Source organism: Pollachius pollachius (genome assembly GCF_949987615.1).
Source record: "Pollachius pollachius genome assembly, chromosome: 3".
NCBI lineage: Eukaryota > Metazoa > Chordata > Actinopteri > Gadiformes > Gadidae > Pollachius > Pollachius pollachius.
Window position 1 is genome coordinate 14,995,935 of NC_136936.1, and position 17,878 is coordinate 15,013,812.

The 17,878-nt window shown below is 48.8% G+C and overlaps 3 protein-coding genes across 3 annotated transcripts; 1 reads left to right on the forward strand and 2 right to left on the reverse strand.

Moving 5' to 3' along the window:
• Positions 1-485: 485 nt before the first annotated feature.
• On the reverse strand, positions 486-6,740 carry sarm1 (sterile alpha and TIR motif containing 1). Its single transcript, XM_079731779.1, has 8 exons — positions 5,677-6,740; positions 4,916-5,534; positions 4,281-4,493; positions 4,092-4,183; positions 2,869-3,195; positions 2,145-2,334; positions 1,617-1,738; positions 486-1,345 (listed from the first exon to the last, which is right to left on the reverse strand). The coding sequence occupies exons 1-8, from the start codon at positions 6,132-6,134 to the stop codon at positions 1,234-1,236; spliced, it is 2,133 nt and encodes a 710-aa protein (XP_079587905.1). The 5' UTR covers positions 6,135-6,740; the 3' UTR covers positions 486-1,233.
• Positions 6,741-7,632: 892 nt separating this feature from the next.
• On the forward strand, positions 7,633-10,764 carry vtna (vitronectin a; the record flags this gene model as incomplete). Its single annotated transcript, XM_079732710.1, has 8 exons — positions 7,633-7,687; positions 8,015-8,134; positions 8,258-8,692; positions 8,865-9,004; positions 9,115-9,271; positions 9,419-9,571; positions 9,860-10,414; positions 10,646-10,764. 8 exons carry the CDS (start codon positions 7,633-7,635, stop codon positions 10,762-10,764), a joined length of 1,734 nt encoding a protein of 577 aa, XP_079588836.1.
• Positions 10,765-11,831: 1,067 nt separating this feature from the next.
• On the reverse strand, positions 11,832-17,756 carry scarf1 (scavenger receptor class F, member 1). The gene is made up of 11 exons (XM_079731156.1): positions 17,454-17,756; positions 17,147-17,208; positions 16,882-16,983; positions 16,121-16,661; positions 15,609-15,827; positions 15,041-15,169; positions 14,584-14,690; positions 13,985-14,096; positions 13,731-13,855; positions 13,392-13,529; positions 11,832-13,190 (listed from the first exon to the last, which is right to left on the reverse strand). The coding sequence occupies exons 1-11, from the start codon at positions 17,546-17,548 to the stop codon at positions 12,076-12,078; spliced, it is 2,745 nt and encodes a 914-aa protein (XP_079587282.1). The 5' UTR covers positions 17,549-17,756; the 3' UTR covers positions 11,832-12,075.
• Between the last annotated feature and the right edge of the window lie 122 nt (positions 17,757-17,878).

Below are 17,878 nucleotides of genomic sequence, written 5' to 3' on the forward strand. Positions count from 1 at the left end.
GGGAGCACAAGGGGTGAATAGCAGGCATGTGAAGAGCACAGTGTGAGGGCAGAGGCTAAGTAAAGTAGGGGAACTACTATGTGGTTGTCTGAATACCTTTTTTTGTCACAATTTTAGATGGCTAGTCATGTTTTGTCAAATGTATCTGTGGGATTTGCCAAAGTTAATATTCATATTATTAATATAACCTTAATTCTAATGTGAATGAATGCACTTTTTTTGTACATTGTACAACCAGATTTTGTAAAAGCTTTGCAATTGTTCAGCCAAATATTTTATTGAGTTTTAGTTCAACATTTGATGAGATGAATAGAGATGTGTATGAAACTGCACTGGCACATATTGTAAAACATTGCAATAAAAGTAAATTTTATTTTGAATCTTATTTTATTGAACAATATATATTGACCCAATATATATCACAACTTAAACATTTCCTGGTACATAGTTACATATGTATCCAAAGATAAGACTGCAGTGTTTTGATTACCATTGTAGACTCCCAAGCTGTGGTATGGTTGTATTGCTGGTTGTTTTTTAACAGTCCTGTTAATTTAAGATGCAATCTGATAGCATTAGTAATGTGGGATTTTTCTAATGTCAAGCCAGAAAGCAATTCCTCAACATAGCACAGAAGGAAAGCTGACACTATTTGGAAGGAATACTGTATCTTTGGAACTGTTTCCAGGTGTGTTCATTGCCTGAAGCATACTCTATCGTAACCTGTAGTATGTGTGATTTATGGATTAGTCTTTATGTTGTTTAGTCCCACTGCTGACTCACAAAGAGGTTAACCATAACAGACCTTTTGACAACGCTTCAAACATAACCAACAATCTGCATAATTTGAAGAACATGAAACAACATATTAGAGTAAAAAAATGATTGAAGAAGCAACTGAAAGAAATATAAATGATTAGTTCATTATTACTTTAACTATGAACTAATGAACTAATAATAATAATAAAAAAGAGCTACTGAGTAGTAGGCTGGACATCAAAAAGAAACTGGACGGCATGTTATTTACCTGAGAATAAGACTATGTACACATCCAAAGGATAATTCAATTCAAGGTTTTGGCCATTAGTATCACCTAATGAAATTCCACAGTTTAAATTTCGGATACAAGCAGACAATCTTAATATAACATTGCGTCTTCACATGCGCACTGGGCTGTTGGAACGTTAACTTGGGATTTAATGGTTAGGTTAATAGCTTTGGTCATTAACGTGCTCATTTCTGTTTCTGCTTCTGCTCCTTGTTGCCTTCTGGGCCGTCCACTTGGTTCCCTTTCAGAAAGCGTAAGATTTTCTCAATTGAGGCCTCCTGGTATTCATGGGACCACCTGCGTGTTGAAAGGATTAAATATCAGTACCTGCATAACACCCATATTCTCCCGCGTAGCATTTGAACAATCCACTAAAATGTACTGAATTATCCCTGAGGTAATTAATGTCCAATTTCTATCTACACACACGGCATAAAGTAATAACAAGCTGAAGAATAAACTGCAAAAACTGCTAAAATTAAACCACTGGCAGCACTGTGACGTGGAGACCTTATCCAAGTGTGTTATGGCTCAAAAATTGGGAGAAAATCAAATTGTCGTGACTCACTTGATGCCATTAAAGTTGAGGATGGGCCTCATATCCTCAGGCAGGGATGTGGGCTCTGGCCACATGAAATTATCAGTGACGGGAACTATGTTTTTCTTCCCTGCTAAGGCGGTCACAATCTCCTGTAAGTGAGAAAAGAGTGAAATGTTTTTAGAGTTTGCAACTCCACCATTGATGTTTAGATACAGTATCATTGTGGAGGTCCTTTAGAGATATTTGAGCTGCCAAGCAGGTGGAAGAGGTGCTGATGGTCGACATGCTATGTTTAAACTTAGATGTTCCTCCATTCAACCTCCATTTAATGGTCGTTCATCTATCTTCAGTTCAGTTTTCGATTAATAGATTCTAACTGCATTGTCTTTCCTTCATGTGCATCTTTTATTTCCCTACTGATTACACTTGGCACCGTGCAGTGTGTGTTGGCAGCTCGCCCGGTGCAGAGGTGGAATCTAACATCTGACTGTAAATCAAGGGCTCTGATCATGTGATGCCTTCTTAAGTCTTTATGCAGCAGTGTGGTGTGCTGACCTTGTGAACCCAGTCCTTCATGCCCGTGTCTCCCATGCACTTGTCGAGCGCGTTGGCAGACAGCACCAGGATGAAGTTGCGTGCGCGCTGCACACTCTGAATGAGCTTGTCCTCAAATTTGCCCGCCTCCAGCTTCTCGACGTCTATGAACACGCTGAAGCCCCGCACCTGGAGGTGCACTTTCAGTAGGCTGTGTGGAGGGGCGAGGCCGACAACAGCGTCAGTGACAGATAACATGATCCAGGATACACTCACTCTGGGGTCGGACATTAACAGGGGCTTTACCACCAATTACAATTGCCGTCGAAATTGGGTAGATAAGGCGTTTTATATGCCCCTGTAAAATAAAGAGTTCATTTCTGTATGTCGCCATTTAACATATGTCATTGTTCAATAATTGAATATTGGTCTGTCATTTATCATACAGAAAGAAAATGACATTTTAACCAATTGCCCTGGAAATACCACTGAAACATATCTCACAAAAGATACCTTCCTACCCTGATACATTCATGAAAGATAATCTTTCTAAGTAGAAGTCATTTGGGTCAACGATCCATACGGACATACAGTATGTTCATGAGGAACACCAGTAGTAGTGTTATAATCTCTTCTTTATCCACACATCCTTACAGAACCCAGATTAATTTACTTTACTTGTTTTAACTGCTTCTTCCATGCATAGTTTAACTTCCCGTGCCTTCTACGTAACAGCCCCACTGACCTGGCCAGCTGGGAGCCGGTGGTCCTCCGGTAGCTGATGAAGACGTCGGGCCCTGGGGGCTGGGCGTCTGTGAGGCAGGGTTTGAGGGGCCTGCGGTTGGCAGCCAGGATCTTGGTCCGGTGGAAGCTGTTCTCTATGTGGCAGTCGTGATGGAGCTGCGGGTCGGTCAGGCTCTGGATGCTGTGGCGGTCCACTCCCGACTGGACCAGGCCGTAGGTGTACTGCCTGAAGCGGGGGTCTACTTCGGCCAGCCAGTCGGCCAGGTTGTTGGGGTCACACATTGAGTAGTTGGCGTAGGTCTTCAACACGCGCAGGTCTCGGAGGAACCTGCGTATTTAGGACATTAGGACATTTAAAATGCAATGATGTATATTTTCTAATTTTTCAGAACAGAAGAGCCACCATAGTTCATGTAACAGAACGTGATTTGGGTTGAAATTAAAGACAGATGTCAGATATAGCCTTGAAAGTCAGAAACTTTAACCTATTATATTTTAAAGGGGACATATCATACCACCAGGTGTGAGTGTGATTAGCCATTACAAGCAGGTTTGAAAATGTGCAGCATTGTGACATCACAGGTTGGCGTGTCCATCTATCCGTCACACATCTAGATGGATACGCCCACCTGTGATATCACAATGCTGCACATTTTGAAATCGGCTTGTAATGGCTAATCACCCTCACACCTGGTGGTATGATATGTCCCCTTTAAAATCACATTCCAGGATAGGGAGGAGGAGAGATAATAGTCTTTCTTCTGAATGAAAATATTCTACTTATATTAGCATTACCTTCCATAGCAAGATTATAAAGGCCATTTGCATTGTTTCTCGAGTGTCTGTTTAATGACGATATAATAACAGTAATCAGACTAGGGCTGCAATGATAAGTAAATTAATCAGTCAATCAACAGAAAATGTATCAAATCTAATTTTGGATAATCAATTATTTGTAAGTAGTATTATTCTTCATTAAATTTTCAAGTACAATTAACAAACATTTTCTGCTTAGTGTTGCAGTTCATTTCGAATGTTGGTTCATGGGTCATTATAAAATTAATTGTTTGGTTTTATCATGGCTGCTTGTCAGATAAAGTACATCTAAGACATTACCTTGGACACAAAAAATAGACATAATTTAATTAATCAACTATGATAATAATGGTTGCAGCACTACTTCAGACTTTGCTTTTTAGCGGTGCTGTCTTCATTACCACCAACCTTTTGCGCGTGAGGCCGGCAGTCATTCCCAAATCTGAGCACAGGTCCTGCTCTGTAATGTTCAACAAAAGGTCTCCGTCTACCTGGAGCTCCTTGATTAAAAACATGAAACGGAAGGGCCTCCATTAATCCAGTGTTGCATTAAACATAACTACATGTCATTGTCCTTCAGTGGATAACACAACTCACCTGGAAGCGGTCACAAAAGGCACTGAAGCCCACCTGCTGAAGCCACCTCAATACCTCACAGTTCTTCCAGTTTGGAACCGACGACAGCACCTTCCTGGGAACCTCCTCGCCCATCATACTCAACGCCCGCTTGGCCAGGGAACATGTGGTGCCGTTGGTGGAGTACATGACGATCCTCTTCAGGCTCTGCACCGCTCCGATCTCTTGGAAAATCTGCATTGTGGAATTCATTTCACAAGGGAAAACAGTTGAAAAACATCACACCGTTTGACGGCTACGTAGTGAGTAGGGCTCAACAATTAATCAAATTTGTTACTGTTACTGACTGGAGATCAGTAAGGTGTGTATTCATTTATCTTTTACATTTCAATAGTTAAATAAAGATGTTATAATATCAATTAATCTCAACACATAGGCCTGGCCTATAGGAAAGAGCAGTTTATATGTTGACTGCTTCCAATGTTGAGTTGGTCATACTAAAGAATGATTTATTGCTTGTTTAGTAAATAATACAGAACAGAAGGAACTTCAATAATATTGGTCGAAATAATCCCAATATGATTATTTCCCCAAATCGTTCAGCCCTTGTAGGGAGTAAGGGCGGGCGCCTGGGGGGGGGGGGGGGGGGGGGGTACCTTGGTGTTGCGCTGGCGGGACTTGATGCTCGTCTCCACGCAGAGGTAGAAGGCGGCGATGCACTTCCCCTCCACCCGCGTGCCGTCCAGCAGCGGCAGCAGGTGCTGCAGGTCGGCCGCCGTCCGTCCCTGCATGCTGTCGGCGCTGTCCAGCAGGCTGCGGGCAAAGTCCTCCGGGTCCAGGGAGGAGATGAAGGGCTCCACCAGCTCCAGGGTCCCCGACGCCACCACCTCCTTCTCGATCTCCCGGTTGGCGGCCAGCACGGCCACGGCCAGGCAGGCGTAGAAGCGGATGAGCTCGTCCTCCTTGGAGAAGGCCAGGGGGAAGAGCCACTCGGCCGCCTGCTTCTCGATCATGAGCCGCTGGCACCGGTGGCCGCCGTACATGGCGCAGTTGGACAGCGCCACCGCGCAGTGCCGCAGCAGCGTGGGGTCCGTGCCGCGGCACCAGAAGAGCAGCGCGTCCAGGGCGCCGTCGGAGATGAGGTGGACGGACGTCTCCTCCGTGTGCTTGAACATGTGCTCCAGGATGCCCGAGACGCTGCGGGCCAGCTGGGCGTCTTCCTGCTCCCGGGTGAGGTTGAGGATGACCCCCAGTCCCATGCGCGCCACATAGTCTCTGTGCCAAGAAGAAGAATATTAATGGTGTAAGGAGCAGGTAACAACGTATGGACTCTAAATGTTGCTATCATATAGATACGTTTTAGAAAGTCACTATGGTTTGTTTGTTGATTTCCTGAAGGGTTTTTAGTTAGGCTTACCTGTTCTCCATCACCAGAATCTGCTCAAGCAGTTTTGCCGACTCATACGTGATCTCGACGGCAGGAATTTGAAGAAGCTGAAGGAGCACTTCCAGTCCCCCATCCAGACGGATTCTGTTGCAAATGTCCTCAGCCACCTGACGACCTACAGCGGGCAATACCCAGGCCTCCTCTACCAGCTGGAATATCTCCGCGATGGCCTTTCTCGTTTCATCTAAATCTTCTGTATCTTTGGCAGACTTGAGTCTCTTGATAGAGGACCGGAGCGCAGGTATCACACTTTCCAGTACCGCCTGAACATCCGCGTTGATGCCCGGCGAGACGGCTCTGGGCTCTGCGCCGCTGCGACGGGTCTGCAGGCGGCTGACGTATTCTGGTACTGTGAGTCTCTCTGAGCTAAACATGATGGAGATGTGTCGATATAGCCTCCACAGAAAGATAGAGACAGACAAAAGCATCTACTGACATCAAAAATAAAAAAGTATAGCAGATCCACTGTTTCGATGCGATTGACTCTGTCAGCGGATGTAAAGGTTGTTGTGGACCAAGGCCCTAAACCACCGAGGTCTGTTTCCTCGACTTGTTCAGGGTACACACAAGACGAAACCAAAACACCGATCCTCGGTGTACGAGAGGATGACTAAGACGTTCACCAAACTAAATCAACCTGTGTTGATGTCATGCATGGAGATAAGTGGATCGCCTCTTTGCACAAAAGGTTGAGGTGTTAGCGTCAGGCTGAACAGCTCTGCACCTGTCTGGTAGATTCTAGCAAACATATACGTTATGACCTGAACTGATACTTCTACTTACAGGTAGAAATACATGTCCATTAGACAGATCATGTAACGTTATAAAATATTTCCAGGAGGAGGAGTAGAATCACTGCACAATAATTCCTGTTGTTGTCGGCTAGAGGTGCCACGTTATCTTGACAACAATAGTCCCGCTTCCATCGCATCGATACCGCTTACGTTACTGTGTTTTTGTTATGAATTAAAAAATATTCTCCATTCAATCATCCAAAAATCGGACTCCTACCCAATAGCATTCTTTGGTCAGCATCTACCATCAGCATCCAGGAGCCTGCACAAACCGTCGGCAGTACCAGTCAATTAATATGAAAACAGCCTACCAGTCGGTGCGTCACAGGACGCGTCAGCTCCCAGGGTCTCAACTCTGACCCCTAGTGGGGCTGAGGTGGAGCCGCGACTGGCCTGCCTCTATGCTCAGGCAATCTCAGGAATTTCAGAATCGATTATGTGTGTCTATTTCTAACTATTTGTTATCAATTTTTAATTGTAACTCTTTTTTTTTTTAAAGATTATTTACTTACAGGAGTTGCAATGTCAAAGGGCACGGGTCACAAACACAGTCTAATCCTGAAACCCAGTCATTAGGGCCAATACGTGTTGTATTGACATTACTATCGTAGGTGGTTTATGTTATCAAGTGATGGCCAGTATGTTACTACTCCGTTTTCAGTGAGGCTCCAACCTTATGTCAACCTGACATTTTTCACATGTCTGAACTGGAACAAAGAACCACAAAAATAGGACAAATAAACCTAAATAAACTTGATAAAGGATCTAGCCCATTTAAAAAAATAAAAAATTGCCTTGCCTGCCTGTTCAATTCCCGCTCAAATATCATTACATCGATTACCCATCAAAATAGATTATTGCTCATTTCCTCTCTCTGTCTCTCGCTCTCTCTCAATTTCTCTCTCTTGCTCTCTTTCTATTTTTTTCTCTCTCTCTCTCGCTCTCTCTCTCTCTCTCTCTCTCTCTCTCTCTCTCTCTCTCTCTCTCTCTCTCTCTCTCTCTCTCTCTCTCTCTCTCAGTGGTCAGCGAACACAAACGAACACAAACAAGACGAAGAGGGTGAATGACCTAGCCCACTGATTGGTAACACACTGCACGTCCTTAGCTTTTCAGTTACTTCTCTCACGGCACCATGAAGACCAGGCTGCTCCTTTTAAGTCTGATAGTGGTTGCCCAGGCGGCTGAAGGTAAGATCACCCTATTTAAATACCAAATCTATTGATCAAAGACGTAATTTATATTATAGGGGGAGAATTTCATAATCGCGATTATAGATATAGGCCACCAATCAGCAGGAGAATGGCGAAGGCCACTCTCCTGCCACTGTATAAACATACTCTCAGCTTTGGTTTAAATACAATTCATTTGAATAAAATAGACCAATCTATGAGGCTTTTCATGTAATTAAAGTATCAAATCACAAGAGTTGGCCGGAGCCCGTTTAATTCCGCCGAGGCTCTACCAGCGGCATATGAGTTGTTCATTTGGTTCTTGTCTTGTCACTCAACCTCAAGAGTCATGCATGGGCCGCTGTGAGAAGGGCTTTGACTCTCTAAGGGACTGTCAGTGTGACACTATGTGTAAATACTACAAGAGCTGCTGCTCTGACTATGAGCCTACCTGCGGCATGATTAGTAAGTAACCCCTAAATCAGTCATTATAGTTACAAAAGGTCCCAGGTGTGAGCTCAGCCGTGGGACCCGACACTGGCCCGTTTCCTCCGCTGACATACCCTCTGAATCTCTCTCCCCCCGCAGCGCGCGGGGACACTTTCTTCATCGCGGAGGACGACGACGACTATTCCTTCGGCGAGGGCCCTCCCACGGGGACTACGTTGCCCAAAGCTGCCCAAGATGTGGTGGAAGCAGTCGGCGACACATCCCCTAGGGGGTCTCCGACGACAAAGGACGCCCCGATCCAACGTCTTTTTCCGACCGGACGTCCTGCTCCGAGCCGGCGCCCCTCTCCGACCGGACGTCCTTTTGGGACCAGACGCCCAATTCCCACGAGGCGCCCTATACCAACGCCAGTAGACCCGGGGGCTGACATCATCACAACAGTGGCCCCCACGCCGGCGAACACCACACAGGCGGCCACCACGCCGGAGCCTGACCCTGATGCTGAGGTCTGCAGCGGGAGGCCCTTCGACTCCTTTACCCAGCTTAAGAACGGCTCCATCTATGCATTCAGAGGTACACAGATGGGAACGTCAGATATGGGCTTGTGTCAGGGACAACAAGGGATGTCGCTGTATTCATATGTTGAATTAGGGTGGCTTACTTTTGTGTCTGTCTGTGTGTCTGTTTGTCTGTGTCTGTGTCTGTGTGTGTGTGTGTCCGGTGTGTGTGTGTGTGTGTGTTCTAGGGGAGTATTTCTTTGAACTGGACCAGAAAGCAGTACTGCCTGGCTATCCCAAACTGATCAAGGACGTGTGGGGCATCAGTGGTCCTATAGATGCTGCCTTCACACGGGTCAACTGTCAGGGCAAGACGTACATGTTCAAGGTACAAGGCTTTAAGGACGGGTTCAAAGACCTCAATATCGGCCACCAGGTGATCCAGAGAGTGGAGATTCCCCATGTTTTTAACTTTGTCCCATTCCCTCCTTACTACAGGGACGCCGGTACTGGAGGTTTGAAGACGGCGTGCTGGATGAAGGCTATCCTAGAGAGATAAGTGTCGGGTTTGACAAGATCCCCGATTATGTGGACGCGGCCTTCGCTCTCCCCTCCCCCGCTCACCATGAGAAGGAGAAGGTCTTCTTCTTCAGGGGTAAAAACAAACAAACAAAGCCCTGCCTATGATTTCTACCCTGACCACTCTTTGTGTGTTGGTCCCTTCTCAAGCGATCACATGCACATCACAAGACGCTTTGATTTGATTTGAGTGGCGTGTCTCTGATTCCGGTCACTCCAACAGGGGACGAGTATTTTGTGCACGAGTTTGTGCACGAGCCCTCGCACGAGGAGTGCGTGGCCATGTCCAGGAGCTCTCCCTCCACGCAATTCAGACGCTACACGGACATGTACCGCCATTACTACGACATCTTCTCCAGCGGGACCTTCTCTGACGGTATGTCACTCCTGTAACAAACACAGGTTTATATTTGAGACAGCAAGGGTTTGATGCTCTTCATTCATCATCCCCATCCCAATCCCAACCGCATATATATCCATATTCATGCTCTCATGTTCATATCCTAACATCCTCATTGTTCCTATCCTCCCAACCTCATATCCTAACATCCTCATACTTCATATATTCCCAACCTCATATCTTAACATCCTCTTGTTCATATCCTCCCAACCTCATATGTCCTTACATCCTGATTGTTGGAATCCCCTCCCCCCTCCCCCTCAGGCCTCCACCACCACGGCGGTCATCATTTCATCAACAAGGACTGGAAGGGAGTCAAGTCCCCGGTGGACGCGGTGCTGACGGGAAGGATCTACGTGAGCAACCAGAGGGACACCCAGCCCCCCAGCGTATCCAGGCAGGACCGGGACCAACAGCGACGGTACGACCAGCAGTACGGCCAGCAGTACGGCCAGCAGTACGGCCAGCAGTACGGCCAGCAGTACGGCCAGCAGTACAGCCAGCAGTACGGCCGGCAGTACGGCCAGCAGTGGGGGCGGCGTCGGCAGAGCCGCTCGCCACAATGGGGCACCATGGCGGCGCAGGGGATGGCCATGGGGCAGAGGTTCGCCGAGAGGGGGATGGAGATGGAGAGAAGATTAGGGTATGCCTGGGATGAACGTTACGATCAAGACCGCCGCGATCTGGACGAATACCGCCAAGAACAACTCAACAACGGCAACCACGACCCAAGATCCCAGGAAGCCAGAGACGACAGGGCCTACCGGGAGCTAATGCGCCAGAGCCTCCCGCTGCAGAACGTCTACTTCTTTAAGGGGGGTGAGTCACATCTATCTGCAGAGACGTCCAGCAGTCTGTGAGGCGGGACCCTCCAGTCTATTTCCAGTGATGCTGAATGCACATTCATTCACTGATCTGCACTACACACAACACTGACACACACAGCACAGTCTTGTCACTACTTAACCAGAATACCCCCAATAAGGCTTTTTGCATGTGTGTGTGTGTGTGTTGGACTATGAACATGGTTGTTTCCTCTATGGTCCATAGATAAGTACTACAGAGTGGACCTGAAGACCAAGAGAGTGGACCCCGCCAACCCTCCCTATCCCCGGTCCATCGCCAAGTACTGGCTGGGCTGCTCGGACCCGACCGGCGTAGAGAAATAAGAGGTGCTCCTGTTCTTCCAGAACACAAACATGGACGAGGAAAACAGACAATCTGTTTGATTTGTGTTTATCGATTTTCCCCATTTATCTCTGGTACGCCGTTGTAAACTAACCAAATGTTAAGAAGGCCATTGTTACCACTTTTTTGTCTATAACTCTTCGATTGAAGGTTTGGTTGATGTTTTATTTTCTATAGCAGCTCTTGACTTGTCTCCAATGTGAAAACACTACGGAAGTTTGCAAATGTTGTCATTTTTATATACAAACGATAATTCTATTAATATATTCTTCTGAATAAACACAAATCACAGTTGTGAATTTATTTAAACTGTGCTTTTTTTTTAAAACCTTATGATAACGCCTGAATAGCAGCTAGTCAATATGAGCCAATACTGGAGATCACAGAGTACGACATGTGATTGCACCTTTGTCAGTGGGCCTTATCAAGGCCAAAGTACAGCTTGTTACTTCTGCTAAATCTATAGACTGTGTACTTCATTTCCCCAGGTGTACTCAGTTGAACCCCTTTGTTTAACATTAAAGGACCTCTAATTGTTTAACTTGACAGACAGACAGACAGACAGACAGACAGACAGACAGACAGACAGGACGAACACACAGGACAAACACACAGGACAAACACAAACACACACACACAAACACACAGACACACACAAACACACACACACACACACACACACAGGATACGGTCCAGGCTGAGATACATAACAGCGAACGGGTAGCAGATTTCGGTGAGGTGCTTAGCTTGATGATGCAAAGTAAATAAGGTCACATATATGAGAGGAACAGCTACATTTTTACTCCACTCTTAAAGTGACCATATTTGCGACCAAAAGGCTATTCCTGGTAATGCATTAGTAATGTTATGACTGCAGACGTGGTGTCAGATAAGGCTGGGGTATGACATCATGGCATACTCCTTACTCCTTCATTGTTCACCAAGGTGTGTGAGGGAAAGAGTTGGCTGAACAATGCTTTGAGTGGTCCAAAACAAGCACTTTGCCAAGGCCATTTCATTTTATTTACCATTTCAAGTGATTGCATGGATACAGTATGTTACAATCTTTGTAGCACAGATTTATTTAGATAAAAAAGGCATTTAGAACAATACAACATATTTATTTATTAAGCCCTGCAACATAGTTATTGTCTTAAAGGGCTTGCCCAGCCAATACATAAGGCTGTCAATGTCATTCATAGTCCATCCATATACAGAGGTAGTGTTGTCGCACACAGAGATGCAGAACCCTGTATATGGTACATGAGAAGTAGCTGAGGTTGATCGAAAAGCTACACGACAGCATGCGACTCATGCGAGTGTTCGATCAGGACGTTTTCATAGCTGGGCTCTTCCCTTTCGTCTGCCTCCGTGGCTCCATTAGCGTTGACCTCCACACTGCAGCCAGGGTCCGTCACCGGCTCCCCCACGCGCTCGTATACGTCAGCTGACTCCATCCTTGCCCCCCCGGACCCCGAGTCAGTGAAACCCGTCTCTGGCACGCTCCCCAACACGGCCAGCAGCGGCCTCGCTTGGGCGTCGCACTCTGGAGCCAGGGAGTCGTAGGCATTAGCGTCCACAGCAGCTACGGCGGAGTTCGACGCGCTCAGCTTCTTCCTGCTCGGCTTGGCCACTCTCTTGCCGCTGCCGGGGGGTCCGCCCTGCTCCCACACGCTGGCCCGGACCCCCAGTTTCCTCCTTGGCGGTTTGACCACCCCCTCGGCGCTCCGTACCTTGGGCCTGGCCGTGCTGTCCTGCTCCTTGTGTCTCTGAAGGCTGCCCAGGCGCCGCAGCACGGCCTGCACGGGCCCCTCGGAGATGGGGGGCCCCGCCCTGCCCACCGTCACGTACACCGTGGTGACCTTATCGGGCACCGCCACCTTCTGGCCAGAAGGGGACTCCGCAGCCTGGGCTCCCATCCCGGGAGAAGGTGTGGCGGGGGCGTGGGTCCCGGTGCGTCTCCTCCCTGACGTCCCGGGGACCTGCAGGTGGGTCCTCCCCTCGGGGTCCTGCTCCTCCCCCACGTTGGCTGAATCCCGGTCTTCCCCTCCTCCTCCTCCCCCCCTGCCCGCCCGGTCATCACCCTCTCCCCCCCCTTGAGGGACGCCATCCTCGTCCCCCGTCCTCACCGCGGCGCCTCCCTGAATGCTGAGGGTGGACAGCATCAGAGCACCCCAGGGTGACTTGGGGGCTTTGCTGCGTAGCAGCGGTCCCAGCGGGGGGGCGGCGGTGAAGCGGGTGCCCTCGGCGAAGGAGACGGAGGGCCGCTTGGACTTGGCGATGCTGGAGGTGCGGGGGATGGCGAAGCCCAGAGCCATGTCCTCGCTGGAGAACCCCGACGGGTCCAGGAACATGTTGCACTTGGAGCTCATCTCTTGGAAGTTCCCGTCCGCCATGTCTCTTTCATCTGGACGAGAAAGACCGTGAAGGAGAATACTGTGATGTTAGCTGGAGAAAATCCATCGAGCATGGAAACCTGTTGTTGTGTGAAAAGGAATGGGTTGAAAGCTTCCGAATGGCAGCAGATCTACTGCAGAGAAGCAGAAGGTTAGGAGCTGGGTTTGGTTTTTTTGATGGAATGTCTGGTGAGAGGTGAGAGCGTACTCACCCTCCCTCGGTGGAACACAGTACAGGGCCTCCCCCTCCTCCTCCTCACTGTCGAAGGACGAGCCCTCGCTGACCCAGCCACAGGACGGGGGCTCGATGAAGCTGTGATTGAAGGTCTGCTCGGGGTCATGGTGAGACACTGTGTTGGGTGGGGAGCGGCGGGAACAGTTATAAATCAGACGGTGCCTCCATCCCTTTATAGCTCGTTATAGAAGCAGGAAACAGGAGCATTTCGGTACATTCCATACTCAAAATGCAATCAGTATCACGCCCTTCGAGATGCTATCATTATGTTGACACTGTACACAGTGTACATTTGCCACAGGTCGGTCAGACTGACCTGTGACGCGAGGCAGGCCAGAGGTCCAGGCAGAGATGCAGGGCAGTGACGCACTGATGTTTGCCAGGACATTGAAGATGTGGTATTTCATCCGAACTAATGCATTACCATCACGGGATGACACCCTAAAGAGAACAGGCAAGAATACATGGAATAGATGTTCTGATGATCATTCTCTTGGTAAAACCCTTGGTAGTGGTATGTGACTATCAAAAGGTTAAAGTGGTTTTATTTTCAGTGATGAATCAAGAGACCTGTCTTTGGCCTCTGCAGAGCCTCCTCCACAACACAGACAGCAGCAGAGAACCACCAGCAGCAGCAGGAATAGAGGAACCAGAATGCCTGCGAGCAGAGCCCCAAGGCCACCTAGTGCCCCGGAGAGAGAGAGAAGAAACACATGAGGCAATGGGGCTAAACACAAACTTCATCAACAGGCAAAACGGATGGAAGGATGGATGGTGGATGATGGGGATGGATGGAGTGACGGATGGATGGATTGATAGAAGGAAAGAAGGATGAATGGCTGGACAGGGATGGAAGGATGGATGGGGACAGATGGCGGGATGGATGGAGGGGTGGCTACGTGGATGGATGGATAGATGAACCAAAGGATGGATAGATGAACCAATGGATGGATAGATGGATGGACACAAGGGTGAACAGAGGATTGGGGGTGCGTGGACAAATGGGGGGGACATACCAACGGACGGCTGGACGATGATTGATGAATGATGAATGATCGGACAGATAGATAGAAGAATGGATGTATGGACATGATGAATGGACGGACAGATGTCCATCCGTGCTAAATGGATGGACAGATGGATTGACAGAAGGACCCATGTGAACGTACTGCTGGGGCAGGCGCCGCTGGCCGGATGGCAGTGGACCCCCTCCCCACAGTCACAGCCAGAGGAACAGTTGAGTCCGTACAGCGAGGCAGGGCAGGTGCTGTTACAACTATCAGAATGAGGATCTATTAACACCAAACTAAATAGGTATTAACACCTTACTAAAGATGTATTTACAACCACTAACTAAGCATGTATCTACTACATATGTACCTACTTTAACAGAAACGAAAAAATAAAAAAAAAGATTGCACATATATAAATATTTAAAGTAAAACAATTATTTTTGGGAATTATTGCTATATATTGTTCAACTAAGAATACATTATTGACTATTCAACAGTAGAGTTCACAGGCTATGATTTTCTGTGTCAGAAAAGTGTTAGTAAAACTAGAAGAACTAGTGAAAGCACTGTTTGTTTTAGTATAATTGATAACGTTTCCTCTCCGAGCACTCGCCTCTCTCCCATAAAGCCTGGCTCACAGACACATCTTCCTGTCACATGGTGGCAGTTACCATGGAAACAGGGGCTACAGAGGAAGCGGCAGGCGTCTCCATACGTCCTGTCAGAGCAGGCCTCATCACACCTTGTAAGGAAAACACACAAGGACTTACAATTACTGTCAGCAGTGGTATTAGCATACACAGCAGCAGGCTACTTCTTTCAAAGCATATGAATGTACCTTACCTAAACCTAAAACATCCACACACACACACACACACACACACACACACACACACACACACACACACACACACACACACACACACACACACACACATCTGTTGACTGTACTTCTTCAGAGAAACACACTGGATAATTCACTCTAAAGTTATGACCTGTATTTGCGTAAAATAGTTTGCTCTGAACCTCTAAGCACTACAGTAAATTCCATGGCATGTATTTTGATTAGTATTATTTCATGACTATGCGGGTCCCGTGACACTATGTGACACAGTGAGGCCGTGCCCTACTGGCGTACATGACCTCCAGACCACCACACGGGTCACACACGCCGGCAGCACCTGGGGCCCCTCCATCCAGGGTCACATCGAGCACATTTCCCTGTTCTCGGGTCACACGGCTCGGCGTCCCGGCAGCGGGGGCACGTCTCCTGGCAACCGCTGCCGTGGTAACCGGCCGGACAGAGCCGGTCGCACCGCGTGCCGTTCCAGCCGGGCTCGCAGGCCGCACACGCTCCGTCCGTGGTGGCGCACGGCTGGCCCTCTCTGCAGTACCCACAGCTGGGGGGGGGGGAGGATGTTTGTGTTACAGTGGAATATTACAGAGGTGTGTATGCAGTACTGCAATATAACATGGCACACTATATACATATATATATATATATATATATATACATATATATATATGTATATATACATATATATATATATAATGTCTATAGATATATATAGTGTGCCATATTATATTGCTTAAACAGCATATTGGTGAACCTTAGCGTCTTTTATAGAACTGGCTCCTACATATATATATATATATATATAAATCTTTCTACATTAAAGCTGCACCCCTCTACCTCATCCTACAGCCTCCGCCGTAGGTCCCGGGCTCGCAGGGCTGGCTACAGCGGGGGCCCCTGTGGCCCGCGTGGCACAGGCAGGTCCCGTGCTGCGGCTCGCACCGGCTGTGCTCCGGGTCGCAGGAGCAGCTGTGGTCACAGTTGTCCCCCCACCAGTCCCAGCGGCACTTGCACTTCCCCGTGCGCTGGTGGCACGGCGACAGGTGGCAGTTGCAGGACAGGCCGCACGTCTGGCCCCAGTGGCCCCTCTGGCACCGGCAGCTGCCGCTGAGCTGGTCGCAGGTGGGGCCCTCAGCGCCGCTCCCCGAGCACTGGCAGGCGCGGCCGCAGGACGGCGTCCACCAGCCCTCGTCGCAGGTGCAGTTGCCCAGGGTGGGGTGGCAGCGGCCGTGGCGGCTGCACCGGCAGGAGTGCTGGCACAGCGGCCCCCAGCGGTTGGGGTTGCAGGTGCACTCGCCGGTCACGGGGTGACAGAGGCCGTGGGCGTGGCACGGGCACGCCCTGCGGCAGCCGGGCCCCCAGAACTCCGCGGGGCAGCCTGCATAGGGGGAACACGGACAGAAGGGTCTGAGGATGAACCAAAGGGAAGCTCGGCGCTAAAGGCTGCGTTGGGGGGGTCTGTCGGGGGCTCTGGCCGTGGTGCGGGTGTGGGTGGGGTTAGCTTTGGGAAGATCTGTGAATGCGGACGGATGGAGAGAGTGGAGCGAGCGAGGAGGACAGAGACACGAGTCTGAGAGGCTTCCAGCGCAGTGACTCACGTGTTTTACACTGAGCTCCCAAGTACCCAGGAGGGCAGCTGCACACACCCGGATACGCACACACCTCGTCCCCTTGGCAGGAATGCTCGCCCTCGCACACGGCTGGGGAAGTACACACACACACACACACACCCAAGCAGACACACACACACACACACACACACACACACACACACACACACTCACACAAGAGAGAATGTGTAGATTGTTTAAAAGGCGATCAGTATATTGTAGATGTATTTTCGACTGTTAAAGTAAAACTCACGCTTAGTGCATTCCTGTCCCTCTTGTCTCCATCCAGTACAACACACAGCAGTGGATGGCCGTCTGGAGATTCGGAGAGACACACACAGAACACACACACAAAGTCAAGGCCATTGTATTTGTACTGCCCTTAAATTCACAGTTACAGTCTCAAAGAGCGTTACAGGCCATATTGTACGACACCCACTAACCCTAGACCCCTCAAAGAGCAAATAAAAACCACCCTCAGCATACACTTTCACACTGTAGTAGTTTAGTGAGGACCTTGAGCACCACCACAAAGGAAAAATGGAGTTCAGACATGTTACCTGGGGTGGTGGCAGACGTTCCTCCCGTCGGGATCCAAGGGCTGCGTGGAGCAGAGCGGGGAGAGCAGCAGAATCACCCCCAAGAGGATCTTCATCTCCACGCCGCTCCGCGGGATCTGAAGGTCTGGTGGGGCGTATCCACCTTGAATATGTCCCGTGTGTCGGACTCAGTCGCACCTCTGTCTCTCCCCTCCTGGCGTCCTACCTGCTGAGAGGGGGGAACCGATGGGACACTCCTCTCCGTTCAGATCCCCGCTCTCCCTTTTGTTCGGGGTTACTTGGTTTTTCTCTAGTCTCGTTCTTTCTTTCTCTCGCTGGGTTTGGAGCGGTCAACGTCTTGTGAGCTCTGAGCCATCAGACGTCCGAGCCCCCCCAGCCCCCAGTTTCCTTTTCCCATTTCCTGTGGAAGTCAGGGTCACTTCCTT

Excerpts from the sequence above, each read along its gene's own strand:
- sarm1 (XM_079731779.1), bottom strand. The coding sequence starts at position 6,134 with ATGCTTTTGTCTGTCTCTATCTTTCTGTGGAGGCTATATCGACACATC. Across the intron at positions 5,535-5,676 it reads ATTCTGGTGATGGAGAACAG|AGACTATGTGGCGCGCATGG; the intron begins GTAAGCCTAACT and ends TTCTTGGCACAG. Across the intron at positions 4,494-4,915 it reads CCCGCCAGCGCAACACCAAG|ATTTTCCAAGAGATCGGAGC; the intron begins GTACCCCCCCCC and ends TCCACAATGCAG.
- scarf1 (XM_079731156.1), bottom strand. The coding sequence starts at position 17,548 with ATGAAGATCCTCTTGGGGGTGATTCTGCTGCTCTCCCCGCTCTGCTCC. Across the intron at positions 16,984-17,146 it reads GGGACAGGAATGCACTAAGC|CCGTGTGCGAGGGCGAGCAT; the intron begins GTGAGTTTTACT and ends GTACTTCCCCAG. Across the intron at positions 15,170-15,608 it reads CCTGGATGGAGGGGCCCCAG|GTGTGATGAGGCCTGCTCTG; the intron begins GTGCTGCCGGCG and ends TTTCCTTACAAG.